Source organism: Dendrobates tinctorius, unplaced genomic scaffold, assembly GCF_039654945.1.
Source record: "Dendrobates tinctorius isolate UK_male_01 unplaced genomic scaffold, ASM3965494v1 ptg000360l, whole genome shotgun sequence".
Classification (NCBI taxonomy): Eukaryota; Metazoa; Chordata; class Amphibia; order Anura; family Dendrobatidae; genus Dendrobates; species Dendrobates tinctorius.
Genome location: NW_027362026.1, coordinates 3,789,547 through 3,807,511, shown reverse-complemented (window position 1 = coordinate 3,807,511; position 17,965 = coordinate 3,789,547). Strand labels below are relative to the sequence as shown.

At 48.3% G+C, this 17,965-nt stretch overlaps 1 protein-coding gene across 2 annotated transcripts in view; it reads left to right on the top strand.

The window, feature by feature from the left end:
* Positions 1 to 17,965, top strand: part of LOC141075530 (amine oxidase [copper-containing] 3-like) — a 41,327-nt gene that overhangs the window by 9,628 nt on the left and 13,734 nt on the right. Inside the window, exon 1 of one of the 2 annotated variants that reach the window (XM_073562620.1) lies at positions 1,223 to 2,892. The exons of the other annotated variant lie outside the window; for it this stretch is intronic. Coding sequence (XP_073418721.1) covers positions 1,311 to 2,892 — 1,582 coding nt within the window. The 5' untranslated portion in view covers positions 1,223 to 1,310. Of the gene's footprint in view, positions 1 to 1,222; positions 2,893 to 17,965 lie in introns of those variants that run through there. 2 annotated transcript variants of the gene reach the window in all.

Genomic DNA, 17,965 nt, shown 5'->3' with positions numbered 1-17,965 from the left:
CCCAGCTCTGCATGTAAAATAGCGGTTTTGCCCGGTCCTGCACCTAAGAGCAATAAATAGGACTTAGCTGTAATACTGGACACAGCTGTGAATATGAGTTACGATGAGTTAGTCATGTTATATTCACCTCACGTCTTGTAACATACAGCTGCACAAAGATATTACACATTCACCACGCGACAAGAGGGCCTGTGTACCGTTCAAATGCCAGGGCTAAATTTTAGTCCCAGTCAAGCTCTGTATTATGCTATATGGAGAAGAAAGAGGAGTGAGGAGCACCCAGCACAGTGGGAAACAGGCAGACACATCCTGTGGCAGCTTCAAGCAACTATTTAACTTCACTCGCAGGGTTGGAGTCACAGTCACGTAGCTCAGTACTGTGGTATAATGCCTAGCATGCTGCTGCTTCTCTCTGTGTGTGCTACAAAGAAAAAGGAGCAGCAATGAAGTTCCCTGTGCCTCCAATTTAAGAAGGATATTGTAGCAGCTAGCCCCCTCCCCACTAGTTGGGAAAAACTGCTAAAAAAAAAAAAAGAGTAGGATACGAGTCAAATAATAGACAAAAACCGTGTTCCTCCTGAACTTTCACATCCCAGCCTATTATGAAAGGTTAGCTGAAATAGGTAAACTTGAAAGAGTTGTAAGAAAATGATCGTTTAGTGGGAGCATAAAGTTAAACAGATCGTAAAAACGATTCCCTGTACTTGTTTGCTGCTCTCCTCACTTATATTCAGACATTTTTTATTTCCCCCCTGCACTTGATGAGAGGCAGATGGCAGGGAGTGACATAAATTTCTAGACATCAGGTTGGAAAGGATTTTGCATGAACATTCACATTTCATTTATGGCACCAATAGAATGACCAAAAGTAACATTTAATATTTATATCAGCAGGGATGTAGTTAGATTTGGTTGGCATAATATAATATGTATAACATTACGGATGAGGACTTTACACTAAAAATAAAGACATGTGGCACTGTTTTTTTTTTTAAAACAAAATGTCTTTGTGTGTGACTTAAGCCTAAGTACATTGTTGTATCCCTTAAGAAATGTTTCCTATAGCTTCACGTTGCAAGACTATATGTAGAGTCAGGGCCGGATAGGTTACAGGCTAGCGTTAATTAAAAAGGTTAAAAATAAATCACATAATCTATTCTTCAGCATCTAGTTCCTTTCCTCCTCCCAGTTTTCTTGTAGGATCCAGCAAGTTAAATAGGCAGGAATGAGTGGTAGAAATTCCTTCTGAGCCAAGACACGGAGTTCAAACCCTAACACTGGAGGACCTGATGGTTTAATGCAAGGCAAAAATGAATGTTAAATTAGTCACTACACTTCTGATCCTGGCAGTTGTCACCATTTTAGCTTTGGTTTCGGTACTTCTCTTTGGATCCAGATTGAAATCTTGTAATTCTGAGAATCATAAAACATCTGTTTTCAAGCACAATGATCAGAGCTTGGTGTTTGCTGACCTGACACCTGAAGAACTGGCCCAGGTAGTGGATTATCTTAAGAAGAACATCAATGAGAATCTAGTGGACATCTCTAATGCTGACCCTTCTTCCAACTGCATATACTCGGTGGAACTACTGCCTCCCAGGAAGCAGGATGCATTATCTTACCTGGACAAAGGAGGACCTAAGCCCAGAAGAGAAGCAATGGCTGTTGTTTATTTCGGAAGTCATTCAGCACCTGAAATTAAGGAGTTTGTGGTGGGACCTCTTCCAAATCCTACATACAGGAATGATGTTACTCTTCAGAGATATAAAGACAAATTGCTTTATCATCGTAGACCAGTCATTGGTAGCGAGTACAATCGGATACGAAAACATTTTATTTTTAAAGAGTACAGCAAGGCAAAAAATTTTCTCAAAGAAGTATTGGGCCATAATGATTTCAACATTGAATTTTTTACTTCTTTGACTAGCGCTCCAAGAGGTTTTGCATCTGGAGAGCGGAAAACCTGGTTTGATCTCTTCTTTAACACACAAGGTAGTGGATATTTCCTGCATCCAACTGGGTTAGAAATGTTATTGAACCATAAGGACCTTAACTGTAGTAAGTGGAGTGTGGAAAGAGTGTTTTATAATGGTGAGTACTTTGAAAGCTTGTCTAAATTGGAGGAGAAATATAAGAAGGGACATTTGACGGTAGTGAAATTGAAAATGCCACATCTTAAAAATAATATCGCTTCTATGAATTCCCCAAAAAGTTCAGTCTCTGATATTCCTATGCAGTATGAACCACAAGGTGCTCGATATAGCGTGAAGAACAACCAGGTGCTCTTCCAACACTGGAGTTTTGCATTTGGGATTAATGTAAATAGAGGACTCAGGTTATATGATATCAGGTTTAAGGGGGAAAGGATAGTATATGAGCTTAGCATCCAAGAAGCTATCTCTGTGTATGGGTCCAATGCTCCTACTGGAATGTCAACAAGGTACATGGATGGACACTTTGGCATTGGTCGTTCTTCCTTCCAGTTGGTTCGTGGTATTGACTGTCCCTATTTTGCTACATTCATAGATACCCATTACTTGCTTGACTCAGACATCCCTGTTCTTAACAAAGGATCTATTTGCGTATTTGAACTCAACTCCGGTATTCCTTTGAGACGGCACTTCTCAAGTCTTGGATCTTCTTACTACGGTGGTTTGGCCAACACTGTTTTGATTATTAGAACCATTGCCACCCTTGGAAACTATGATTATGTGTTTGACTTTATGTTCTATCAAAATGGGGCCATTGAGTCAAAAGTTCATGCAACAGGATATATAAGTACAACTTTCTACACGGATGCAGGGCTGCAACATGGAAATAGAGTGGGGCCTCATACTCTGGGGACCATCCATACACATTTTATGAACTATAAGGTGGACATGGATGTTGGAGGTAAGTAAACTTCTCTACTTAAAAATTTAACCACTTAATCCTTAATCTTTTTACAATCAGTAGATGCTTCAGAACAATTTATCATCTAATAACCACAAACCTAAAGTAGAGTTTATTTAGGTTAAGGCTAAAAGGCAACACTTGTTGTGCCAGATGAAGATTAGTGTTCTTATTGTGACATTGAATCTAATGACTGTCAATCAATACGGTTTCACTGTGACGGTTTGTGAAAAAAGAAGTGTTAATTTTTTTCCTTCCACATTGCTTTAGTTCTTTTGAAGCACCTGAAGGGTTAATAAACTTCTTGAATGTGGTTTTGTGCAATTTGAGGGGTGCAGTTTTTAGAATGGTGTCACGTTTGGGTATTTTCTGTTATATTGACCCACCAAACTCACTTCAAATGTTAGGTGATCACTGAAAAAATGGTTTTGTAAATTTTGTTGGAAAAATGAGAAATCGCTGGTCAACTTTTAACCCTTATAAAGTCCTAATTAGAGTTGAGCGACTTTTGCTTTTTTAGGGTCGCGTTTCGTTTCGTGAAACCCGACTTTTCCAAAAGTCGGGTCGAGCAAGATCGTCCGATTATAGGGAAAAGTCGGGGTCGTCCCGAAACACGAAACCCAATGTAAGTCAATGGGGAATAAAAGTCGGCAGTGAGAGGAGGACAGGAAACACACCTACAGTGCCCATTTGAATGCCAAAAGCATCAATTCTTCTTACTTAAGCTTGTCAACCTTAATTAACTTCATAATACAAGTTACGCACTGAAAAATGGGGGTTATTTGGCTAAATTTGTGGGGGGGGAGGGCTGGCTGCAGGTTTTCATGTGCCCTGGGCGAAAGAGCGCCCCTTTAACACATACCACAACTCATCATGCTCCGATACGGCAGAGAAATAGCGGTATAGTACAATGAAAAATACCTCACGTTTTACATCTCATGACGAGGCCCATCTATTTCTCCATACAAAATCATTGGTCCCATATAATGTTTGAAACAGGATATGATGAGCTCCACATAATGCTACAGTATATGTTGGTCCCCATGGATGAAGCTCCACTGTCTTATGGGCCCAAATAATGCTCCAAACATAATGGGCCCCATTTCTAATGCTCTAGTGTATAATGGGCCCTGTAAATGCTGCTCCAGTGTCTGATGTCCACCTTTGGAATGTTCCAGTGTATGGTGGGCCCCATCTATCATTCTCCAGAGTATAGTGCTCCCCAAAAATTGCTGTCCCAACATAGAAAACAATCAAATAAGTCTCCTCGCTAGGGAATCCCTGTACTTGTCTGGACAGGTGCTGTAGCTTGCTTAACAGCTCGCCAGCCGTTCTCACGCCCAGTATGGATTGCACGTGATTGCACAAAGGTTAGAAAGGGTACCGTATCCCTGGATAACATGTATGGATAGCGTACACATTCAAAATATATGTCTATACAGCATGAGGCAGGCTCAGACGGTGTTAGGCCCAGTATGGATTGCACGTCATTGCACAAAGGTTAGAAGGGGTACCGTATCCCCGGATAACATGTATGGATAGCGTACACATTCAAAATATATGTCTATACAGCATGAGGCAGGCTCAGACGGTGTTAGGCCCAGTATGGATTGCACGTCATTGCACAAAGGTTAGAAGGGGTACCGCATCCCCGGATAACATGTATGGATAGCGTACACATTCAAAATATATGTCTATACAGCATGAGGCAGGCTCAGACGGTGTTAGGCCCAGTATGGATTGCACGTCATTGCACAAAGGTTAGAAAGGGTACCGTATCCCCGGATAACATGTATGGATAGCGTACACATTCAAAATATATGTCTATACAGCATGAGGCAGGCTCAGACGGTGTTAGACCCAGTATGGATTGCACGTCATTACACAAAGGTTAGAAGGGGTACCGTATCCCCGGATAACATGTATGGATAGCGTACACATTCAAAATATATGTCTATACAGCATGAGGCAGGCTCAGACGGTGTTAGGCCCAGTAAGGATTGCACGTCATTGCACAAAGGTTAGAAGGGGTACCGTATCCCCGGATAACATGTATGGATAGCGTACACATTCAAAATATGTCTATACAGCATGAGGCAGTGTCATGTCGGACGCTGTTCACACCACAGCATCCGGCAGGCAGAGGTAGTTCCACCTCCAGCCACTATAGCCTCGGTGGCGCCGGCCTGATCTTCAGGCTCTCGGGGGTTAATCCTGCTGGAGACCAGGTTGGATGGTTAGTCACGCCCACGGTCTTTAAATAGTCATGCTGGCATATGGGCGTCGCCGATTATAGCTTGTGTTTCATACCAAGTGGTTCCGGTCTGGAGTGGAGGTGTTCAAGAGAGAGAGATTCATATCTGGTGTCGTATGATCCGTCGTTATCCTTTCTCCTTCCCATATTTGTGTTTAGTTGTGCCCTGTTCACATTACTGTTTATTCCTGTGTGTGTGCGGCGCAGTGCAGTTTAAGTTCTCCCTGTCTGTCATTATTTGTGTGGGAGCTTTGGTGGTGACTTCTCACTGGGTGGAGGGTGGAGGGTTAAGTGCAGGGCTGAGCAGGAGATAAGGAAAGGTCGGAGGCTCAGGCATTTGCACCTTCAGCAAAAACCCTGGGTTGAGGGTCAGACAGGGTTTCCCCTAGTAAAGGGACACCACAGGGGCCCCGGGTATTTCAGCCTTAGTTGAACTAAGCCCCCGTGACATTATAATCGGCCCACATTTTTTCAGGAGTCCATGGATCCATTAGATTCCATAACCCGCCAGTTGGCGGCGCTGTCCATACAGGTCTCCGAGTTGAATGGGGCAGTTCAGCAGCAGGGCCTGGTAGTAGCAAAGGTGCAAACGGCATCTGCAGGTATCGGTGCAGAGCCGAAGTTTCCGCTGCCAGAACGATTTTCAGGCGATCGCAGCAAATTTGTCGTATTTCGGGAGGCCTGCAAATTATACTTCCGCATGCGGCCAATATCCTCAGGTAATGAGGCCCAGCGAGTAGGGCTGGTGTTGTCATTACTGAGTGGTGACCCCCAAGCATGGGCATTTTCCTTACCACCTGACTCTGCTACATTTCATTCGGTCGATAATGTTTTTTCTGCCCTCGGGCTCATTTACGATGACCCTGACCGACTGGCTCTAGCGGAATCTAAAATCCGCGCCCTCCGCCAGGGGGAGCGCTTGGCAGAAGACTATTGTTCGGCATTTCGCCGCTGGGCTGTAGACACACAGTGGAATGACCCAGCACTGCGGAGCCAGTTTATTCATGGGGTATCAGGGAGGGTGAAACAAGCCCTCCTGATGTATGAGACTCCGGCATCATTGGAGTCTGCCATGAGTTTGGTGATACGTATTGATCGCCGTTTTCGTCAGGGGGCACAGGAGACGCTACCTCTGGGGGAAAACAGAGGTGCAGGTGTGGTTGAAGTAGATGAGTCCCCTGAACCTATGCAGATTGCTGGCGTGGCACAGGTTCAGCCTCGCGCTCCGGGAGTCCGGAAGTCCGGAGCATGTTTCTACTGTGGTAAAGGTGGTCATTATGTTAACGTTTGCCCGGTACTACCTAAGAGGGTCACACCGGCGGAAAACTGTTAAGCTCAGAGGGTATGGAGGAGACCCAACTGAGCGTATGCATATCCTCCATGATGGTATCTCAATGTATGCTCCCTGCCAAGGTTATTGTCGCCGGCAGAGAGCTACCTATATCAGTGTTTGTGGATAGTGGTTCCGCCACCAATCTCATAGATGAGGAGTTTGCACACACCGCCGGGTTTAAGATTGAAAAACTTCCTCACCCCATACAGGTGGTGACCATTAATGCTGTTCCCCTCCCTCAAGGGGAGATTACTGAGTTTGTGGCAGAGGTGAAACTCCACATTGGGGTCCTACATTCTGAGTCAGTTACATGTAGGGTCCTCCGTAATCTCCCAGCTCAAATGGTCCTGGGTTTTCCATGGCTGTCCAGGCACAACCCGGTGATTGATTGGAAAACTCAGGACATAGTACAATGGAGTGGTTTCTGCCAAGACAATTGCTTGGCCACATGTGTGTCCGCCGTGACGCCCAGCCTGCCGGAGGCTTTGCAGGATTTCGCGGATGTTTTCTCTGAGAAGGGTTGCTCAGAACTGCCTCCACATAGAGCCTATGACTGTGCTATTAGGTTAAAACCCGGGGCCAAATTACCTAAGGCCAGGATGTTTAATATTTCTGGTCCTGAGAGACAAGCTCTGAAAGACTACATCGCGGAGAGTCTGAGCAAAGGTCACATCCGGCCTTCGTCCTCGCCTGTAGCCGCGGGGTTTTTCTTCATTAAGAAGAAAGATGGGGGGTTACGCCCGTGTCTGGATTTCCGAGAGTTAAACCAGATTACTATCCGTGATCCCTACCCAATGCCGTTGATCCCGGATTTGTTCAACCAGGTAGCGGGGGCAAAATGGTTTTCCAAGCTGGACCTCAGGGGGGCGTATAACCTCATAAGGGTCCGTCAGGGGGATGAGTGGAAGACGGCGTTTAACACTCCTGAGGGTCATTTTGAGAGTCTGGTTATGCCGTTTGGGTTGACCACCGCGCCTGCCGTTTTCCAACATTTTATTAATGATGTCTTTGCTCATGTCCTGGGGAGATTTGTGATTGTATACCTGGATGATATCCTCATTTATTCTAGCGATCGGGACACTCATTTGCAGCATGTTAGGCAGGTGTTACAGTTGCTCCGGGAGAACCAGCTCTATGCTAAGCTGGAAAAATGTTTATTTTTTGTCCAGGAGTTGCCCTTTTTGGGATATATTGTGTCCGCAGCTGGTTTTAAAATGGACACCGCTAAGGTGCAAGCGGTGTTGCAATGGGAGAGGCCGGAGAGTCTGAAAGCACTCCAGCGGTTCCTTGGGTTTGCGAATTATTATAGGAAATTTATAAAACACTTTTCGACTGTCGCCAAACCGCTCACGGACATGACAAAAAAGGGTGCCGATCTGGCGAACTGGCCTGAGGTGGCTATACGTGCTTTTGAGCGTCTGAAGAATAGTTTTGCTTCAGCCCCCATTCTGGTGCAACCAGACGTGTCTAAACCTTTTGTGGTAGAGGTTGATGCATCGGAGGTGGGAGTGGGGGCAGTACTGTCTCAAGGCTCGTCCTTGAGCGAGATGCATCCATGCGCCTACTTCTCCAAGAAGTTGTCGCCGGCCGAACGGAATTATGATATCGGCAACAGGGAGTTGTTGGCCATCAAACTGGCTTTTGAGGAATGGCGACACTTCTTGGAGGGGGCGGCTCACCAGGTCACAGTTATCACCGACCATAAGAATCTGCTCTACCTGGAGTCGGCCAAGCGTCTGTCTCCTAGGCAGGCTCGCTGGGCATTGTTTTTTACTCGTTTCAATTTTCTTGTGACGTACCGTCCCGGGGCTAAAAACACCAAGGCGGATGCTTTGTCTAGGTGTTTTCCGGGGGGAGAACCTCGGGAAGAGCCGGTACCCATCCTCCAGAAAGGGGTAGTGGTCTCGGCTCTCACGACTGAGGTAGAGGCGGAGATTGCCGAGGCCCAAGAGGAGGTACCACCAGGACTTCCCGCCAACAAATCATTTGTACCCCTGCATCTTCGGCCTAAAGTGTTGAAGGAACACCACGCTTCGGTACTGGCTGGTCACCCAGGGGTGAAGGGCACCTTAGAGCTGGTATCGCGTCGTTTCTGGTGGCCCAAAATCCGGCAGGACGTGGTCTCGTACGTGGCAGCTTGCATCACGTGCGCTAGGGCTAAGTCACCCCGAACCCGTCCTGCTGGCACGCTACAGCCTCTGGGGGTACCCAATAGGCCATGGACAGAAATCTCCATGGATTTTATCACTGACTTGCCAGCCTCGGCAGGGAACACGGTCATCCTGGTGGTGGTTGACCGTTTTTCAAAGATGGCGCATTTTGTGGCGTTGTCCTCTTTGCCCAATGCTAAGACGTTGGCTCAGGTATTTGTGAAGGAGGTGGTCAGACTCCACGGAGTACCGTCTGACATAGTATCTGATAGGGGTACGCAATTTGTGGCGAGGTTTTGGAAAGCTTTTTGCTCAAGGTTGGGGATCAAGTTGTCACATTCATCGGCGTTTCATCCACAGTCTAATGGACAAACTGAGCGCATGAACCAAAATCTAGAACAGTATTTACGATGCTTTGTGTCCGACAACCAGGAGGAGTGGTCTACTTTCCTTCCTCTGGCCGAATTCGCATTAAATAATCACCGCCAAGAGTCATCAGGAGAGTCTCCATTCTTTTGTGTGTACGGTCAACATCCTCAGTTTTGTACCTTACGTCAGGGTGACTCCGGGGGTGTCCCGGAGGAGGATCAGCTAGGAGCCCAATTGTCATCAGTCTGGAGGCGGGTGAAACAGCGTTTGTTGAGCATGAGTGCCAGGTACAAACGGGTGGCTGACAGTAGACGCGTGCCAGGTCCGGACCTGTGTGTGGGTGAATGGGTGTGGTTAGCTACGAAGAACATAAAACTCAAAATCCCTTCTTTAAAACTGGGTCCAAGGTTTATTGGGCCTTTTAGGATTTCTGCCATCATTAACCCAGTGGCTTATCGGTTGGAACTTCCCGCAGTGTACAAGATACACAACGTGTTTCACAGGGCTTTATTGAAAAAGGTGGTAGGCTCTGTGGACACAACGCCGATGCCACCTCCAGTCATGGTGGATGGCGAGTTAGAGTTCGAGGTCGCCAAGGTAGTGGACTCTCGAGTAGTACGCCGTACTCTTCAGTATTTGGTGCACTGGCGGGGGTATGGTCCAGAGGAGAGGTCTTGGGTTCCAGCCTCAGACATACATGCGGATCGGCTGGTCAGTTCTTTTCACCGTCGTCATCCGGACAAGCCGGGTCCTAGGAGTCTTGAGGGCCCTGGGGTCCCTCGTAGAAGACGGGGTACTGTCATGTCGGACGCTGTTCACACCACAGCATCCGGCAGGCAGAGGTAGTTCCACCTCCAGCCACTATAGCCTCGGTGGCGCCGGCCTGATCTTCAGGCTCTCGGGGGTTAATCCTGCTGGAGACCAGGTTGGATGGTTAGTCACGCCCACGGTCTTTAAATAGTCATGCTGGCATATGGGCGTCGCCGATTATAGCTTGTGTTTCATACCAAGTGGTTCCGGTCTGGAGTGGAGGTGTTCAAGAGAGAGAGATTCATATCTGGTGTCGTATGATCCGTCGTTATCCTTTCTCCTTCCCATATTTGTGTTTAGTTGTGCCCTGTTCACATTACTGTTTATTCCTGTGTGTGTGCGGCGCAGTGCAGTTTAAGTTCTCCCTGTCTGTCATTATTTGTGTGGGAGCTTTGGTGGTGACTTCTCACTGGGTGGAGGGTGGAGGGTTAAGTGCAGGGCTGAGCAGGAGATAAGGAAAGGTCGGAGGCTCAGGCATTTGCACCTTCAGCAAAAACCCTGGGTTGAGGGTCAGACAGGGTTTCCCCTAGTAAAGGGACACCACAGGGGCCCCGGGTATTTCAGCCTTAGTTGAACTAAGCCCCCGTGACAGGCAGGCTCAGACGGTGTTAGGCCCAGTATGGATTGCACGTCATTGCACAAAGGTTAGAAAGGGTACCGTATCCCCGGATAACATGTATGGATAGCGTACACATTCAAAATATATGTCTATACAGCATGAGGCAGGCTCAGACGGTGTTAGGCCCAGTATGGATTGCACGTCATTGCACAAAGGTTAGAAAGGGTACCGTATCCCCGGATAACATGTATGGATAGCGTACACATCCAAAATATATGTCTATACAGCATGAGGCAGGCTCAGACGGTGTTAGGCCCAGTATGGATTGCACGTCATTGCACAAAGGTTAGAAGGGGTACCGTATCCCCGGATAACATGTATGGATAGCGTACACATTCAAAATATATGTCTATACAGCATGAGGCAGGCTCAGACGGTGTTAGGCCCAGTATGGATTGCACGTCATTGCACAAAGGTTAGAAGGGGTACCGTATCCCCGGATAACATGTATGGATAGCGTACACATTCAAAATATATGTCTATACAGCATGAGGCAGGCTCAGACGGTGTTAGGCCCAGTATGGATTTGACGGCCCAGATTACACAGCGGAGGAGCAGGGAGAGGTAAAGATTGCAAATGCTGGGGCCCTGGCCAAGCAAGGGGGGCCCACTCGTGGGCGTCGGTACTGGCACTGGGCCCCTCATAGTACAGCGGTGTGTCTGACGGCGGGTGTGCACCACCACCGTCAGAGACACTTGATTGCACTATGAGGGACCCTGTGCCAGTGCCCGCGCCCAAGAGTCGGCCTACCCACCTGTCCAGGGCAACGGCACTCGCACGGTGTCGTGCGCTAGGTGGTGACCCCGGCCATGGGGGGGGAGGCAGCACAGTTAGGGAGTTTTAGAAAGTGGCATATGTTGATGTTGGACATTCAACTGATGCAAAAGGCGAAATAGGTGAAGTACCAGGAAGAGGTGGACCAAAGCAAGCCATTTTTCTGTCACCCTATGTGTCATCAGGGGAAGGTGGGACAAAATCCTTGGAAACCCATGCGTGGTTCATTTTAATGAAGGATAGATCATCCACATTTTGGGTTGACAGACGGGTCCTTTTTTCTGTCAGGATTGATCCAGCTGCACTGAAGACTCTTTCCGATAGCACACTTGCAGCTGGGCAAGCGAGCTCCTGTAAGGCATATTGGGCCAATTCAGGCCAGGTGTCCAGTTTAGCGGCCCAATAGTCAAAGGGGAATGACCTGTGTGGGAGAACATCGATATGGGAGGAAAAGTAGTTTGGAACCATAGTTGACAACTGCTGTCTCCTGTCACTTTCCATCGATGCAGTATTACCAGTTGTGTGAGCGGTATTTGAAAAATCAGTCCACAACATTGTCATGAAACCCCTGTCTCCAACTCCACTTCTGATGTGTGCACCACAAACACCTCTGCCAAGCTGCCCCCGGCCCGTACGGCTCGTGTGAGAACCATCACCGCTGCTGTGTGCTGGGAATGCCTCAAGCAACCGATTTACCAGAGTTGCTTGTTTATTAGCCAATATTAGGTCAAGGTTCTCCTGTGGCATGATGTTTTGTAATTTGCCTTTATAGCGTGGATCCAGGATGCTGGCCAACCAGTAGTCATCATCGTTCATCATTTTGGCAATGCGGGGGTCCCTTTTTAGGATCCGCAAGGCATAATCTGACATGTGGGCCAATGTTCCCGGTGTCAATGATGCACTGCGAGTGCTGGGTGGAGGAGCACTTTCTGGCAAATCCACATCCCTCCAGTCACGCACAAACCCTGTACCAGACCTTGCCACGCCAACATTTTCACTTGCCCCACGAGATGCATCCTCCTCCCCTAAGTAATCATCCCCATCATCCTCCTCTTCCTCCTCCTCTTCTTCCTCCACCTCGTCCAGGAGAGGTCCCTGAGCAGACAATGGCTGAATGTCATCAAGGATTCCCTCCTCCTCTTCCTCCTCATCAACATTGGCTGCAGACGCCTGCTCCTTAAGGTGCGTCAAAGTTTGCATGAGCAGACGCATAAGTGGGATGCTCATGCTTAGGATGGCGTCGTCTGCGCTTACCAGCCGTGTGCATTCCTCAAAACACTGAAGGACTTTACAAAGGTCTTTCAGCTTCGACCACTGCACGCCTGTCAACTCCATGTCTGCTCTCAAAGTGCCTGGCCGTGTATCCTCCCACAAATGCATTATGGCCTGCCTCTGCTCGCACAGCCGCTCCACCATGTGCAGGGTGGAGTTCCACCTTGTTGCAATGTCGATAATGAGGCGGTGGTTGGGAAGGTGGAGCAACGCTGCAGCTTCTGCATACGAACGGAGTGTACAGGCGACCGGCGGATGTGCGCGCACAGTCTTCGCACCTTCTGGAGCAGGGCTGTTAACTCCGGATAATTTTTGAGGAAGCACTGCACCACCAGGTTCAAGGTGTGAGCCAAGCAAGGTATGTGGCTGAGTTTTGAAAGGGCTATGGCTGCCACAAAATTACGGCCGTTATCACTAACTACCTTGCCTGCCTCAAGATGTACACTGCCCAGCCATGACTCAGTTTGTCGCTTCAAGTACTCGGCCAGCACCTCGGCGGTGTGTCTGTCGCCCAAACACATCATCTGCAACACAGCCTGCTGACGCTTTCCACTAGCTGCTCGATAGGGGGACACATCGTGTGCAACAGTGGCAGCTGCAGATGGAGTGCTCGTACGACTGCGCTCTGTGGACGAGCTGTCGCTTCTGGAGGAGGAGGAGGAGGGTCGAACGCCTACAGCCAACTGTTTCCTAGACCGTGGGCTAGGCAGCACTGCCCCACCACCGCTGTCCCCTGTGGACCCTGCATCCACCACATTAACCCAGTGCGCAGTGATGGACACGTAACGGCCCTGGCCATGCCGACTGGACCATGCATCAGTTGTGAGGTGCACCTTTCCGCTCACTGACTGCTTGAGTGCATGGACAATGCGGTCTTTCACATGATGGTGGAGGGCTGGGATGGCTTTGCGAGAGAAGAAGTGGCGACTGGGTAGGTCATAGCGTGGTACTGCATAGGCCATGAGTTCGCGGAAAGCTGTGCTTTCCACCAACCGAAAGGGCATCATCTCAAACGAGATTAGTTTGGCAATGTGGGCGTTCAAACCCAGTGTACGCGGATGAGAGACTGAGTACTTTCTTGACCTACTCATAGTGTCTGGGAGGGTGAGCTGGACTTGAGAGCTGCATATGGTGGAAGTAGCGGTGGACAGGGCGGACTGAGAGAGGGTTGATGATGGTGATGGAGTTGGTGTTCTTTCTGATGGCCTAGAATCAGTCTTTCGTTGATATAACAGTGGGATTCCCTGACTGCTGTGGCCTTGCAACGACACCTCAACATTTGCTGCTGTGCTAACCGGTGGGCTTACAGTGGGGGAAACAATGTAGCGTTGCTGACTACCTTCGTTGTGATCAGTTGCACATGTGGCACTTGAGGTTTGGTGTTGTGTCCACGCTTGCAAGTGCATGCTGGTTAAATGTCTAAGCATGCAACTGGTATTCAAATTTTTCAGATTTTTCCCTCGGCTAAAGGTCTTTGCGCACTTCTTACAGATAACCTTGGCCTGATCATGAGGATTTTGTTCAAAAAACTGCCACACTGCACTCCTCCTACTTTGGCAGACATTTTGCGGCCTAGCACGCTGTGATCTTTTGACCCTGTGGACAAGCTGTCCAGCAACTCTTTTGATGTTTGGAACCTGTCTTTGGAGTGCTCCGGGCCTGCCAGATAACAGCTGTTGCGATGTCGATGTCTGCTGTGGATGCTCCTCATCTGAGCTATTGGAAGCAGCACCCTCTTCCCCCAATGGATGCCAATCTGGGTCAACAACTGGGTCATCCATCACCTCCTCTTCTATGTCATGTGCACCTTTCTCTGTGTCACCGTGTATGGTGGTATAGTGTGCGGGAAGGGGCACCTGAGTCTCATCAGGGTCAAAATCTGGCTCTGTACCAGCAGAATCATCCATCAGCGGCTGTGCATCAGTGCACTCCATGTCAGATTCATCTTGGCCTGGGTAATTCACCATTTGACTTGATAATCCAGGCATGGTATGTGAAAACAGCTCCATGGAGTAATCAGTAGTATGGCCTGCGTCATCCTTCAATCTTGGTTGGGGTGAAGGACACAAGGAAAGGTGTGGTTCATGAACATGAGCCTCCAATGACGACTCAGTGCTTTTACTTTTTACAACTGAAGAAGAGGAGGCGATAGAGCTGGAGGCTGAGTCAGCAATGTAAGACAAAACTTTTTCCTGATGCTCTGCCTTTAAAAGCGGTTTGCCAACTCCTAGAAAACTAAGCGTTCGAGGCCTTATGTAGACAGACGATGACGCAGGGTCAGCACCTCCTGCATTTGGTCCTATTTTGCTCTTGCCACTACCATCAGATCCACCACCAACACCATCATTACCAGCTGCCAACCCCCGCCCAATTCCACGGCCTCTTCCACCAGCCTTCCTCATTTTTGGTAGAAATGTAGACAAAATCCAACAAACTATATAGTAATGTAAAACAAGGTACAAGGTGTCTATAGGACAGGGGAGTTTTAGAATTTCTGCACACACTTGTGGACAGTGGACACTTGTGGATTGTGTGCGGCCCACTGATATCTGAGCGCTATGTGACACGCTCGATGGCACAGCTGCCTGTGACCAAAGTGACGAGAGGATAATGGAGATTTTGAATCTCTGCGTACACTTTTGGACAGTGGACACTTGTGGATTGTGTGCGGCCCACTGATATCTGAGCGCTATGTGACACGCTCGATGGCACAGCTGCCTGTGACCAAAGTGGCGAGAGGATAATGGAGATTTTGAATCTCTGCGTACACTTTTGGACACTGGACACTTGTGGATTGTGTGCGGCCCACTGATATCTGAGCGCTATGTGACACGCTCGATGGCACAGCTGCCTGTGACCAAAGTGACGAGAGGATAATGGAGATTTTGAATCTCTGCGTACACTTGTGGACAGTGGACACTTGTGGATTGTGTGCGGCCCACTGATATCTGAGCGCTATGTGACACGCTCGATGGCACAGCTGCCTGTGACCAAAGTGACGAGAGGATAATGGAGATTTTGAATCTCTGCGTACACTTTTGGACACTGGACACTTGTGGATTGTGTGCGGCCCACTGATATCTGAGCGCTATGTGACACGCTCGATGGCACAGCTGCCTGTGACCAAAGTGACGAGAGGATAATGGAGATTTTGAATCTCTGCGTACACTTGTGGACAGTGGACACTTGTGGATTGTGTGCGGCCCACTGATATCTGAGCGCTATGTGACACGCTCGATGGCACAGCTGCCTGTGACCAAAGTGACGAGAGGATAATGGAGATTTTGAATCTCTGCGTACACTTTTGGACACTGGACACTTGTGGATTGTGTGCGGCCCACTGATATCTGAGCGCTATGTGACACGCTCGATGGCACAGCTGCCTGTGACCAAAGTGACGAGAGGATAATGGAGATTTTGAATCTCTGCGTACACTTGTGGACAGTGGACACTTGTGGATTGTGTGCGGCCCACTGATATCTGAGCGCTATGTGACACGCTCGATGGCACAGCTGCCTGTGACCAAAGTGACGAGAGGATAATGGAGATTTTGAATCTCTGCGTACACTTGTGGACAGTGGACACTTGTGGATTGTGTGCGGCCCACTGATATCTGAGCGCTATGTGACACGCTCGATGGCACAGCTGCCTGTGACCAAAGTGACGAGAGGATAATGGAGATTTTGAATCTCTGCGTACACTTTTGGACACTGGACACTTGTGGATTGTGTGCGGCCCACTGATATCTGAGCGCTATGTGACACGCTCGATGGCACAGCTGCCTGTGACCAAAGTGACGAGAGGATAATGGAGATTTTGAATCTCGGCGTACACTTTTGGACACTGGACACTTGTGGATTGTGTGCGGCCCACTGATATCTGAGCGCTATGTGACACGCTCGATGGCACAGCTGCCTGTGACCAAAGTGACGAGAGGATAATGGAGATTTTGAATCTCTGCGTACACTTGTGGACAGTGGACACTTGTGGATTGTGTGCGGCCCACTGATATCTGAGCGCTATGTGACACGCTCGATGGCACAGCTGCCTGTGACCAAAGTGACGAGAGGATAATGGAGATTTTGAATCTCTGCGTACACTTTTGGACAGTGGACACTTGTGGATTGTGTGCGGCCCACTGATATCTGAGCGCTATGTGACACGCTCGATGGCACAGCTGCCTGTGACCAAAGTGACGAGAGGATAATGGAGATTTTGAATCTCTGCGTACACTTGTGGACAGTGGACACTTGTGGATTGTGTGCGGCCCACTGATATCTGAGCGCTATGTGACACGCTCGATGGCACAGCTGCCTGTGACCAAAGTGACGAGAGGATAATGGAGATTTTGAATCTCTGCGTACACTTTTGGACACTGGACACTTGTGGATTGTGTGCGGCCCACTGATATCTGAGCGCTATGTGACACGCTCGATGGCACAGCTGCCTGTGACCAAAGTGACGAGAGGATAATGGAGATTTTGAATCTCTGCGTACACTTGTGGACAGTGGACACTTGTGGATTGTGTGCGGCCCACTGATATCTGAGCGCTATGTGACACGCTCGATGGCACAGCTGCCTGTGACCAAAGTGACGAGAGGATAAGGGAGATTGGATTGCTTTTAAAAAAGCAGTTTGCGGAGCAGTGGGTAAACAGCAATGCCAGCGTGTCAGGAAGCCTTAGAAGGCAGCCCAACAACCAACACCACTGATACACCACAATATAGCCTCCCCTTGCACTGCACACACAGTGACTTGTGTGTTGTGCAGGCCAAATCGCTAGCAGCAGAAGCAGTTTTTTTGTCTTCTTCCCTGCCTAACGCTCTCCCTACAGAATCAGCAGCAACCTCTCCCTAAACTAAGATCGGCAGAAGTAAGATGGCGGTCGGCGTGCACGCCCTTTTATACCCCCTGTGACGCCCACCAAAGCAAGCCAATCACTTGCATGCCCTTCTGAAAGATGGTGGTGACCCGTGCCTATGTCATCACGTTGCCCACAGTGTCCGTGGATCCTGATTGGCTGAAAAAGAGCGCAAAACAAACTTTTGAAACGCGACTTTGGCGCGTAAGTCGCCGACCTCGTGGCCGACCTCATCCTAGGGTCGGGTTTCGTTTCATGAAACCCAACTGTGCCAAAAGTCGGCGACTTTTGAATTTTTTCGACCCGTTTCGCTCAACTCTAGTCCTAATAAAAAAAATTGTTTCCAAACTTGTGCTGATGTAAAGTAGACATGTGGGAAATGTTATTTGTTAACTATTTTGTGCAATATGACTCTCTGATTTATGGGCACAAAAATTAAAAGTTTGAAAATTGCAAAATTTTAAAAATTTTCAATTTTTTCCAAATTTCCGTTTTTTACATAAACTCAAGTCATATCAAAGAGATTTTATCACTAACATGAAGTACAATATGTCACAAAAAACAATCTCAGAATCAGTGGGATCCGTTAAAGCGTTCCAGAGCTCTATCCTCAAAGTGACAGTGGTCAG